At 41.6% G+C, this 13,523-nt stretch overlaps 1 protein-coding gene across 1 annotated transcript in view; it reads right to left on the reverse strand.

Annotated features, from left to right (window-relative positions):
* Positions 1-13,523, reverse strand: part of Wwc3 (WWC family member 3) — a 66,931-nt gene that overhangs the window by 15,210 nt on the left and 38,198 nt on the right. The window contains exons 8-10 of the mRNA XM_021154644.2: positions 11,143-11,385; positions 3,377-3,466; positions 2,019-2,581 (exon numbers count right to left, since the gene is read on the reverse strand). Of these exons, the coding sequence (XP_021010303.1) occupies positions 2,019-2,581; positions 3,377-3,466; positions 11,143-11,385 (896 nt within the window). The remainder of the gene's footprint in view (positions 1-2,018; positions 2,582-3,376; positions 3,467-11,142; positions 11,386-13,523) is intronic.

The raw sequence follows: 13,523 nt of genomic DNA on the forward strand, positions 1-13,523 counted from the left end.
CCCTCCAAATCTGTTTTACCCTGTCCCAGAATGCCCTCAAACAGACTTTCTCCATAACCAAACTAATATTCTTCATTCTCAACCTTTAAAGAGAATTTAATAAGGGTGGGGAGACTAGAACAATAGGTTTATGCCACTATTTCATTTATGTTGAAAGGAATAAGTATAGAGTGATAAACCTGTAATTATAAAGAAGAATAAAGTGAATGAAACTTGCCTGAATGTATGAGCTACAGAAACAATGTTTCAGGGGACATACAACTGTGTTTGCAAACATAGGGTAAGATACCAGAATAACAGAGATGTCAAAAGTGAAGCAAGGTATCCCAGAACATAACAATCTCCAGGTAAACACACAAATGCTAGCAGATGGCTATATTATAGATAAGCTAATCTAAAGAGTAACTGATCTTTCTATCAATGTATCAACTCATCTCTTAGGTTAAAAAATAGTGGCAAATGGAAGAAACCATAAAGATCACCTTGTTTGAGGACAAGAAAAGTGGGACAATTCAAGGAAGGTCGCAGAACTAGAGGTCAAAGTGACAAGGAACAGAATCTTGGCCTGCAGGCTGCTTACTTGAAGCCATTTTCACTACACCATACTATACTCTATTGGATACATGGCTAATAGAATGCTTCTCAGGATTCTTGGCCTCCGTACTACTGACATCTTGGGCTAAATCAATTTTGTTGTGGTAGAGATTGAGCTGTGTATTATAGGAGGTTTAGCAACTTCCCTGGCCTCACTTCATTAGGTGCCAGAGTATCCCCTCTGTCAGGCTGAGAGAGCTCAATGTTTCTCCAGACATGGCCAAATTTCCCTCAGAGCAGGGAAGAAGGAACCTCTAGTCCATATACATTATCTAGTGCTAGCCTAAATTCAATGTCTACATTTTTTTTCTGGGTAAGTGAAAGTTTATTAACTACATGGGCTGAACTTCAGGTATAGCAAACTTTGTCTCTGGTGCTAAAGTAGTCTATTGTTTCTCAAACAGCATTGTGGTGCCAATGAACCATAACACAGCTGAGTAGATGAAGCTTCCTGTAGAGTCTAATGATTCTCGATTTGGTGCCAGCTCGAGTGTCTTCTGAAATGGCACAATCAAAATTAGTTCCACTTTTGACTGAATTATATACTCAGAAACAAGGCCATATGGCTAAAGAGAAAGGTCAAATTGACAGAGGGGGTAGACATTTCTACCACGGTATAATCAGATGCATGTCTACATGCTGGACTGAGGGGAATATACGCAGAAAACTCCATCTTACCACATGCCCTGCAGAGTGCACTGACTACCTACCACCTCCTTATTTGCCCTTGAATATGGAAAATACGTAGTTCTTAATGTTATTTTTCAACAAATAAGTAGATTCCAATAAATAAGCCAAATACAGCTTCATCAATGCTAATCATTCCTGACACAGAAAGGAAAGACTAATTAAGATCTAGATTCTTCCTAGCCCTATTAATATTCTAAAACTAACAGCTCACTAGCAATTTGAAAGTCACTAGCCTCCTCTTGTGAGGCTATGCCAGTACCTGGCAACTACAGAAATGGATGCTCACAGTCAGCTATTGGATGGAACACAGGGCTCCCAAATGGAGGAACTAGAGAAAGTACCCAAGGAGCTAAAGGGGTCTGCAACCCTATATTTGGAACAACAATATGAACTAACCAGTACCCCGGAGCTCATGTCTCTAGCTGCATATGTAGCAGAAGATGGCCTAGTCGGCCATCATTGGGAAGAGAGGTCCATTGGACACACAAACTTTATATGCCCCAGTACAGGGGAATGCCAGGGCCAGGAAGTGGGGGTGGCTGGGTAGGGGAGCAGGGTGGGGGTGAGTGGGGGGGTAGGGGTATAGGGGACTTTGGAGATAGCATTTAAAATGTAAATGAAGAAAATACCTAATAAAAAATTGAAAAAAAAAGAATGTTACTAGCCTCAAAGCCATAGCCCGCATATACTCCCTACACCCAGAAATTCAAGCCTTTCTTCCTATCACCACTTACTTGCACTAGTAGGAGCCACAGGTTGAGGTCCTCGCTCACGGGGTCCTTCTCCATCCACAGGGATTCCATGTGGCTGAAGTGTCGCAGTTCCCTGCAAATCTTCATCTCCTAGAGTAGAGGCCTGTGACCGCAGTCTGTCCAGAGTTCCCAGGCCTGCTACCTCAAAGGTGTCAGTCATCTGTGCCAGAGGGGAATCTCTCGAAGCTGGGAGGAAGGGTGTGTCTAAGGGAGAGCTAGGGGGTGACAGAGAGGACAAGGAGGAGCGAGAAGACAGTGAAGCCAAAGACTGAGGTGTATCCAGGGACTTCCTTTGCTTGTGGAAGCCAGAGTGGCTCTGTGGGTCTGTAAAGGGGACATCTCGGCCCAGAGATTCAAAGGGGATCAGATCGAAGCGCAGAAGCTGGCCACACTCAGCATCGGCCTTCTCATACTGTGGGAGGCCATAGATGTCTGTGAAGCTGATGGAGCTGAGGGAGCCACGGCTGGAGGCCAGGGAACCCCTGCTGGAGGCCAGGGACCCACGGCTGCTCCCAGAGGACACAGTTAGGGTACTGGCAGACAGGCTGAAACGAAAGAGCCATGGTGTGAGAAAAGCACATGCTGTTCCCACCACCCACTGGTAAGCGGGCTGTATAGCCCGAGGGAAGAACAGAGCTAACAGGAATGCAGTTGGGTGCTTGAGAGCATCTGGCCAGAATTTGCTTCTTATCTCTTTTGAATGACACTTGGGGGCAGTACACAACAGCAGACTCCTTCCTGAGTTGGAGGAGTAACCAATAATGTCATTCATATGAAGCCATTAACTTTCTGCTTCAGAATACATTCACAATACAGTAAGAGCTTGACCATGGGAGCTGCCATTATACAGCCAGATGTTCCTTCCTTCTTTCTTTCTTTCTTTCTTTCTTTCTTTTTCTTTTTCTTTTTCTTTTTTTTTTTTTACAAAAAGCCTCATAATAAAATTGTACATAGATGAATGCTTCTGAAGCTGGTAAGTAAATTTCACACTCCTTTAATAAACTTGATTTCATAACTGAACTCCATTTCTTCCTGCCTCAACTTTCAAGTGATAGAATTACAGGTATGTGCAAACATCCTAGGGTCAGACTTACTATTCTAAAGCCAATTTGGTTCTCCTCATTTTACCTGAGTTGTATGTGAGCAAGTTATGTACAAAACAAAGCATGTCTACTTTTCTGCTCTGTTTAACTACACTTCAGGTTTCAATCACTAGTAGTAGAAAATCTAAGCTAAAAGAAACTCTGAAGTTCATTCAAATGTTACTGTAATATAATACATATCTCTGTAATAAAATAATAAAATTAATAAGTATACATTTTCCTTCAAAAGTAGCCTACCTCTTTAACTGCGACTGGAGATATGATGTTAAACGTGTAGCTTCTTCCAGCTGCATAAGTAGACAGTTTCTTTTTTCCTGAAGTAGAATCCTGTAGCAAAAATAGGCAATTGGTGAGTCTAAAGAGTAGGGGAATTGTTTTTATAACAAGAAATTTAGCTATAGGGTTTAGGGATGTAGTTCGATGATACATTTGTCTAACATGCCTAAGGACCTTGATTCAATCCCCACCACCCAATTGCAGGAGAGGGAGACGCAAAGGACAGGAAGGAGGGAAAGAAAGAGGAGAGTGAGGGAGAAGGGAGAGAAGGTATAGAAGAGAAATTCAACTGTAAATGCCTCATAAATAATTCAGGTTGAAATGATTAAGTGAATTCTAAAGGCATACATTATAAATGGCAACATAATAAAAAGGGTTTTGTCATATTTGGAAAATACATCTCTGGCACTTGAAGCTGGCTCAAAGACTGTAGATACTTGATCTATAGGTGGTTGGAGCAAATGGATAAAAGGGAGGGTTGAAGAGATAAATGAGAACGGGGGAGAAGACAAGTGGGAGGGCAAGTGGATGGGCAGGTGGGTATTGATGGTCGTGTGAATAGGTGATTAAGGTGAGTGAAGGATGTCAGGGTAAGTAGGTAAAAGAATAGACAGAGCTATGGGACTGGGTTCCAATGCACAACATGCATTAATCTGTTGAGATTCCTTACAGAATCTCATCCTAGGACCTTTTATAGGCAAAAAGCTATGTAAAGTTTCATTGGCATTATAGTAAAACAAGCCCTATAGCATTTATCATTGAATCAAACATCTTTATAACATGAGCCATTACACAACATATTTTAATAACATACATGAAAATTAATGGCTTTCAAAATATGGTCCACAGACCTCAAAGGTCCAAAAATGTTCCCTCTTCTTTACTACATGTCTGTGTGAACAGCAAAATAATCATGTGTTCACCAGAAATAACATACGACAAGCTAAATACTTTAACAGCTGCTTTCTGAACAAACCAGATGTTTAAAAAGTTTATTATAAAAATGTTAAAGTACTATGCTAATTTTTTTGCTTCAAAAGCATTATCAGACATAAAATTATTGTTTCTGATAAGGCCTTGTAATCTCTAATCAAATAACAATGTCAAAGTAATTTCTAAGTCACTAGTGCATTGATAGATAAAAATTCATATGAGCAAAAGCTCTTTAGAAGTCCTTAATCATTTTAACAGTAGAAGATGATTCTGGGATCCAACAACTTGAGAAGAGCTGCAATATACTCTTTTTAATGTAATATATTTAAGATTTAACTTACCTATAATTTTGAAGAAAAACATTTTACTATTTGCTCATAGAAAACTTCAGCAATACAATGCTCTTAGGTGGACTTTTTATATCATATTTAAAATCATATGAGTGCATAAAAATGATAATGCCCTTAACACGTGGAATCATGTCACACCTCATTTCTTGTCATTCACTTGATTCTATCCTTCACTTAACAGATGAGGAAATAAACCCTCATGAAATGAAAGTAACTTGCCTTGGCTATGAAGGTTTCAATTTACCAGGCTCTATTGCTTCTTCTTTCTAGCATTCTTATTCTGTTGATAATATGTGCCAAGAAAGGGAGTTTCTTTTCACCAAAAAAAAAAAAAACCATTTCCCAATTTGGAGTCATGTTTAAATTCTTACCTAAGGTATATCAATGTAAAAGGCACCAAACATTCATCTTTAACTTCTCAAAAAAAAAAAAACAAAAAAACAAAACAAAACAAAAAAAAACAAAACAAACAAACAAAAAACAGAAAAAGAGACTAAAAGAAAGTGTGGTGGTTTAATGCCTGGCCAAAGGGAGTAGAACTATTAGGTGTGGCCTCATTGGAGCAGGTGTGGCCTTGTTAGAAGAAGAATGTCACTGTAGGGGGTGACTTTTGAGATCTCCTATGCTCAAGCTCCACCCAGGGTGAAATCATAGTCTCCACCTGGCTGCCTGTGGAACAGTCTGCTTCTGGCTGCTTTTGGATCAAGATGTAAAACTCTCAGCTCCTTCTCTAGCACCAAGTCTGTCTGTAGGCTGCCACGCTTCCTGCTATCATGAAAATGGACTGAACCTCTGAAAATGTAAGCCAGCCCCAATGAAATGTTTGCATTTATAAGAATTACCTTGGTTAAGGTGTCTCTTCACAGCAAGGAAACCCTAACTAAGACCGAAGTTAGTATAGGAGAGTGGGGTATTGCCGAGATAAGGCAGAGCACGCTTTTGTTTGGAGGAATGGAGATTTGGAGGGTTGGGGTTAGGAAAGTAGTGGAATGCTTTAAGTGGGGCTTAATGGACCGCACTAGGAGGAACCTGGAAGATAGTTGTACTGAGGGTGATTTGAACTGTAAAGGCTTGGCTCAAGAGGTTTTAGAGAAGCAGAATTTCAGAGCATTGTCTGGAGGTCATTCTTCTGATAGTTTGAAGAATGTGACTGTTTATCTAAAGAGTCTGCCTGACGCTCTAAAGTGAAGAAATAGAGTAATTGCCTTGAGGAAAAACATTTCAAAACAGCATAGCATAGACTGTCATGTGGTTTACTCTTGTGAAGAGCAGTTTGATCAAGCATAGCAAACTTAGAAAGGAAAAATACAAAATGTATAGTTAAAGTATTAAATGAGCATCAGAAAGTAGAATGGAGTTCAAGGAGATAAACAGATTAAGGGGGTAGTGACCTTGTGGCAAGATCCCACCCAGCCAAGTTTATTGTTTATGTGTTTACAGCTGAATGGTGGTTATATCATGTTAGGGATTATTATGACCAAGTTACTGTTTTTATTTCGACATGAGATTCATTTATTCATTTAGACAAGGAGCTAGGACTGTGTGTCTAATTGACAGGGTATGGATTAAGATGGATATGCTTACTTGTCAACTTGAAGTACAATCCAGAATTTAAAAAGATCTTCTGAAAAGGAATTAAAGAAAAGCTTATGTCCAGGCATAATGATACATTACTTTGAAACCCATGAGACTGGGGGACACAGATCTCTGAATTCAAGGCCAGCATGGTACAGAGCAAGTTCCAGAGAAAGAAAAGCTTAGGTCCAGGTGTACATGTCTTTAATCCCAGCACTCAGGAGTCAGAGCCATGAAGATCTCTGAGTTCAAGGTCATTCATTCTATAGAGCAAGCTCAAGATAGCCAAACTTAGTGACAGAAATCATTAAAACTTGAAAGCTGGTAAAAATATAATACAACAAGGGGGCCCTGTTCTAGCTCCAGCAAACAGCAGAACTCAGCAGCTTTAGCTGTGTGGCTCTGGCTTTAGAATCAAGACTAGAAGTGACCACTGGGACAGCTGCTGCTCGTTAGCTGGATCTGAGAAATCAGCAGTGACTAAGAAGAGACTAACGTTACTGAAGTGAAATCTGAGAAATGTTTTCTGAGAACACAAAAAAGGTGTATGTTCCAGAGATATACAAGGTTATACCTTGTGCTGCAGATGGACTTGGTAATGTGTAAGAATCACCCAGGTGGTAGTGGTTTTGAAGGGTATAGAGAACAGCTGAGGCTAGGCACTGTAAGAGGCTAGGAAAGTCTATGGGTGAAGGTACAGCTTCAGTGGTAGTTGAAGGCCCAGAACTGATGGAGTCATGCTAAGAAGTTGAGGCTTGGCACCATGAAGAGAGACTATGAGAGGCTATTGGTGAAAGTGCAGCTCAGTTCTAGCAGAAGACCCCAGTGTATAGGAGATGTCAATACCATGGGACGACCACCAAAAAACGCAGCAGCAGTGGGGTGGAGTTATCCAGAGCCTAGAGTGCCACAGAGAGCAGAGCTAGAGAAGTGACCCAAGCCCTTTGGAAGAGCTCACAAGATCATGTATGGAACCCAGACATTGGAACAAGAAGCTGTGAAGTTGAAGTTGCCTTGGAGACTCCAAGATGTTAAGAGAAGCAAGAGCTATGGTATGTCTGCTGAGGAAAGCTGCTAACAGGGAATAGAGTCAGCCCAAGAGAAAGAATTGTGTTGCAGTCAACAAAGATGAAAGGAGCTGGACATCAGACATGGAAATACAGAGTTTGGAGATTTCCCAGCTGATTTTTAGTCTTGTTTTGGTCCAGCATTTCCTCACTGTGATGTTTTAGAATGTTAATGTATATCCTCTGATGTTGGAAATATATAATCTGCTTTTTAATTTTGATCTTATAGGTGATTACAGCTAAAGAGATTGCATGAATCTCAGAAGGGACTTTGAACTTCGAAGTTTTAAACATTGTTGAGACTGGGATAGACTATGGGTACTTTTGAAGTTGGAGTAATGCATTTTGTATTATAACTGTAAGTCTATGAGGGGGGAGGGAGTGGAATGTGATGGTTTGAATAGGTTTGGCCCCCATAGATTGATTTATTTCAATGCTTAGCCATAGGGAGTGGCACTATTAGGAGGTGTGGCCCTATTGGAGTAGGTGTGGCCTTGTTGGAGGAAGTGTGTCACAGGTGTAGGTGGACTTTGAGGTCTCCTAGGCTCAACCTCTGTCCAGTGTGGAATCAGAGCCTCCTTCTGACTGCCTTTGGATCAAGATGTAGAACTCCCAGCTCCTTCCCCAGCACAATGTCTACCTGTAGGTTTCCATGCTTCCTGCCATGACGATAATGGACTGACTGAAAGTGTAAGCCAGCCACAATGAAATGTTAGTCTTTATAAGAATTGCCTTGGTCATGGTGTCTCTTCACAGCAAGAAAACAGAAAGTGAGTTCCAATTATGTCCCCTCACTAGGCTTTCTAACCATAATTCTGAATGAACGATTTTGGAACTGAGACAAGTCTCATAACTGGTCAATTGGCTGCCACAATTTAGAAAAAAGAGCCAAGCTCAGTCCCATTGTTCCATTTCCACTATGGTCTAGTGATATAGACTGAGCTACAAGAAACCTCCTAGCCTGGAACCTCACACTTAAACTAGTGGGAAGTGACACTGAGAAATGTGGCCAGCAGCCACTTTGTGGAGAGTGTCAACAGTTGTAGGAACCTTTTGGAGTGTTTGGTCTCATACTCAGCAGCTTTAAAGTATAAAGGAGAAAGAGTTATCACACATATATGTTTTCCAGTAACCAAGGTCATTTTGCAGCAGATTTAGGACATTCACTTGGATCTATTCAGCTCTGATTGAGGTCTCTTGTCCCAGAACTGACTACCCAGCCTGGCCCCACAAGAGACTAGTGGTAAAAAGTACTCCAGCCTTGTTGTTTCATCCCTTAGTCTCAGGCATTGGCGCTAACACTGTCCCCAGAGAGTTCTATAGATGTGAATCCTATGTTCACAGCACTGGCAAAGTTGAACTTCACATGAGGAAGGCAACTAGAATCAAAGGCACATAGATCGAGGTTCTGAGGAGGCACCATTTCTAAATGAAATCTCACCCCTCTGAACAGAGACCAGCAGAAACAATAGGCCCTCCTCCTATACACAACATACAAAAGAGAATACCAAGGTAGAAGAAAAGCTAAAGTATAACTCAGAAAGCACCAAAGCCCAAGAGCACACACACAAAAAAGGTCAGTTAAATTCTGCCATTTGAGATTCAGACTCTGCTCTAGGTTTGGAGTGCAACGGTAGGGCATGCTATCATTTCAGGCAAATTAAAATTCATTCTGCTTATTACTAAGCTAAGCTAAACTCTCCAAATACTACCACTTCCTTTCAATGCTCCCATGCGCTCTGAGCCTCAAATGCCTCCATGCCATCATTTATCTACCCTAAAGATTCAAACATCAGGATTACTAGGTAATACAAAGAACAGTCAGAAGTCACAATGAAAACAGGTTATGGTGGTAAATCCCAGCATTCTGAGGCTAGTGGATCTCTTGTGAGTTTGAAACCAGTCTGGTCTATATAAGGAGTTCCAGGATAGCCAGAGCTACATAGTAAGACCCTGTCTCAAAACAAAGAAACAAACAAAAATAAATAAAAATAAAATTAAAAAAAGAAGTCACAATGATATTATCACTATATGTATCTGCACAAGTCAAGTAATTCCCATTACTTAAACTCTAGACAATGCTCAGAGAGATAAAATTTAAGGTCATGCCAATATACTGAATTTGAGTACGCCAGTGTATTAACAAGGGGGGGGTCCCCAAAGCTCGGCAGATAGCCACAGATAAAGCACTGACAGCTGTTAAATGTGGAAAGCAGACCCAGCCTTCGGCACACTCCGCAATTGCAGGCAGCAAATGGAAACCAGGAGACGTGGCACATGATGAAAGACTGAACAACTTGGCATCAGAGACTACAAAAGACAGAGGCTTCACATGTCTTGTGCTTGAAAGCGTCTCAAGAGTAACTGAGGAAAGGCACGTTCAGAAAGGGACTCACAAAAGGCTGCCGACTTCCTACAGCAAAAGAAAGGCTGGCTTCCCTGGCTAGAAATCAAAGTCAGAGATAAAAGCAGTAGGGAGACACCCACAATGTTACAAGGAGCAATTCCCCCAGGCAACAGAGGCTCCCTATTCTGGAGCTAGAGCCCCACTTGCCCCCCTCCTCAAATTGCCTCCAATCCAGCACAGGCACTGCTCTGTAAACATAGGCAGAAGAACCAAGCACCAACATCAAACAGGAAACAGTGTAAATGATGCTTTTCCTTCTTCACTCTCTATTGCTTTCCTCCATCACTTTATGTCTGTTTTCTTTTTCTGCAGATAAGATGCCACTTTGAAGCCCATCAAACTCTGAAACTTACAATGTATCCTGGGCTCGTCTTGAACCCAAGGCAATCCTCCCACCTCTAAGTGCTAAGATTATGATGTGAGCCACAGCACCTGGCTTTCACGTCCCAGCTCTGAGTAGGCATCAGGAGCTTTTGAAAGCAGCTGGCTCCTCTTATGGCACAGAAGGCACATGATTCCACTTCCCACATAGCAAGGAAACATGCCAGGCAGTCACTGTTCTCAGGGGAAGTGGAACATGCCTCATTTGGGAGTCCCAAACCTGAATTGATATAGAATCTCAAGCTGTTTTAGTCACCTAAGTGTGTGTGTCTTGAGATTTTGGAGCATTTCAGATTTTAGATTTTTCAGATTACAAATTCATTAAAATGCATCTACAAAAAATACCCCAAAATTTAAAAACCAAACCAAACTTCCAGCCACAAGAGAAGGCTCATGCCTGTGATCCCAGGACCTGAGAGGTAGATACAAGGCTACCATTAGCTACATGGCAAGTTGAAGGTCATCCAGACCCTGTTGCGAACAATGAAGGATGAAACAAACAAAGGAAAGGAAGGAAGAAAGGGAGAATAGAAAAAAGAAAGAAGAGAAAGGATTCTAGAGGCTGTAGATTGATGATTAAAAGGTTAACCTAACATATAAAATAATAAAACCAAATATAACAAAATAATCTAGGACAAGTGAGATGGTCAAGCAGGAAAAAAGGCATCTGCTGCTCAGCTTGATGAGATGGGGTCGATCCCTCAGACCCGCATTATGATAGAACAGACTGCTGCAAGTTCTCCTGGGATCTTCACATTAGTATTGTGGCACACTCACATTCATTCATATACAGACATATACCAAACAAATTAAATGTAATAAAAGGGTTTTAGATAAAATACATGAAAATTCAAGACATTTCTGGGCTCAAACGCTTTTACACAAGGACTGTTTAAGAACAGTACCAATTAAGAACACCCTCACATGATATACAAATCATTCACTTAGTATTTCTAGTTGATTCATTTCTAGAAGTGGTACCCTCTGCTCCCAAAGTCCTGGAAAGCCACACACCTTTCTGTGGCACCCTGTGCAGATGTGGCCCTAGCACGCTGGATCTCTTCCTCCAGGCGCCTCCTTTCCTCTTCCAGACGAACCACATCTTCTGCTGACCTCCGCTGCTGAATAATGAGCTGCAGCTCCTGCAGCAGGGCCTCCTTTTCTTTGATGAGCTGCAGCCGGTCCCTGTCGGCCTCTGCCATGCCTGGCCATGACTCGTTAGCCAGCTGAGCCAGCTGCTGCTGAATATTGGAGACTCTGAGAAAGAAAGAGGGACAGGGAGAGATCGGAATGAACAGAAAACCTGATGTGGACACATATCACTATAGCCAACTCTATAAACTCACTCTGGTTAAATAAATGGTGAGATAATTGCTCCGAGCTTCAACTTAATAGTATTTGAAATGAGTGGGTCATGAAAACACTACAGAAGTGGTTTGTAATATCTCACCTGAGCTGTGAGGTAACAATAATTACTTTGTACTTGTTTCAAAGAATTGACAAAAAGGCTAGCACTCCTCAACATGTTCACAGTTTCCTTGATGATGCCATCCAAGGGAGAAAGGAAGCTGCTCATGTCTCCCTCCCTTCTCTACCATCACGGGTATCTAAACTATTCATCCAAGAGACACCTCTGCGTTTCTGCCCCCTTATCCGGGGGTAAGCACTAACAGACACACTGGGAAAATAACAGGAGGAAAAATGCATCCATCAAAATGTTTCTGAAAAGAACAGCTCTGGGGGCCCAGGCTCCACATCTGTTCCTTCCTGCCCCAAAGCCCTTAGCCAGGTGGGATTGAAAAGTGCGGTAAGGAGGGGCAAATACTTAACAAAAGCTGAGTGCTTGAACACTTCCATGACCCTAAATTTCCAAGTGCTTGCCTGGCAAACAGACTTCATCACTTGTGCCCTGAAGTGGTGTTGAATTCAGATTAAATGAAATAGACACGGCTCATGTTTTGAAAACATACTTAAAAGTGTGAGCAGTATGTTTTAGATAAGGTTTCTTTAAGACAAAACTAGGAATGCCAGACCCAACGTGAACCCAGTGCTGGGGAGGATGAAGTTTGGCACATATGCCTAAAAATGAAATCCAAATACTTCTTTGAGATGACAGAAATCTGTGCGAACATGTAAGTGTCAGGCACCACACAGCCTTAAGGCAATGATTATAAAAGTAGAGCCTCAGGACTGGCGCCTCAGGATCACCTGGGAGCGGTTAGAAAGGCATCAGGCCCACGCTCAGATCTTCTGACTCCTACGCCATGAGGTTGGGGTCTTGGCAAGTCCTCTAGGCACTTCTGCTGCTCACTCAAGCTGAACAGCCAGGACTCGCAGAGCTTCCTCCTCTGCAACTCTGCCCAGTCTGGAAGGTGCTAAATGACCTTTAGGGAGTTACATCAGGGACTGACAGGATGTTGTTTTTCACTAATATGGGAATGGCAGATGCAGGGCAGGAGCACACATGAGACTGCCTACCTCCTGTGCCCAGGACACATGGCATTAACCCTGTCTGGCTTCTTGTCTGCTGGGTCCAGCCCTCATAATCTTTCTCAAACCTGAGTTCTACTTAGATGCCACCAATTGAGTAGAGTTACCACATGCATTAAATAAACTGTAGCTTAGTCCTGTGCCAAATACAGCTCTGTCTGATCTAGATAATGAGCACAGGGACTCACTAAGGCTGGAGAAATAGACAAGACTCATTCCCTGCATACAGAATCAAGCTGAAAACCCTAGTCTCAGAAGGAAAAGGGTCTGCTGCAGGCTAAAGCTTAAGTATATGTATTTTACTCTCGCCCAGTTCTCCAGGGAGGTAAAGAAACACTACTCGTGCATCAGTGGCTTTATTAGAGAAGTTGTTTTCTAACTTAAAGCTAATATTTGGGAAATGATGCTAAATCATGTCACTAAAAAAAGTAATGTGAGAGGCAACTAAACAGGGCTTAAATATCCACCTATGTCTAATTAGTGGAATTAAAATTTATATCCATCATATATAACTGAAGCCCAATGAAAACACACTCTGAGCAGGACCATAAATAATTCAGTGCCAAATCAGACATTACACCCAGAAAAAAAATTATAAAACAATCTACTGTAAGCTAAGACATGTAAAACCATAAATATAAAAGACTTGAAGAGTAGTGAGAAAATCGGCTATGTCCTCATAGCAGATGTTTATTTCAGTTTATCTGCTTCTTAGGAAAGCCTATCTAAGCTATGCTAGAACTAGCCACATCTGTCACACTTATAATATGGACACATTCTCAAAAGCAGTCATTTTAAGTTTTCAGAGGGTTTTCTCTGTTTTGCATGTATGAGTGTGTTTGTGTGTGCATTCCTCTCCCGTCCCTAGTGCGCTCTCTCTCTCTCTCTCTCTCTCTCTCTCTCTC

This window comes from Mus caroli, unplaced genomic scaffold, assembly GCF_900094665.2.
Source record: "Mus caroli unplaced genomic scaffold, CAROLI_EIJ_v1.1 scaffold_6880_1, whole genome shotgun sequence".
In the NCBI taxonomy this organism is placed as follows: Eukaryota; Metazoa; Chordata; class Mammalia; order Rodentia; family Muridae; genus Mus; species Mus caroli.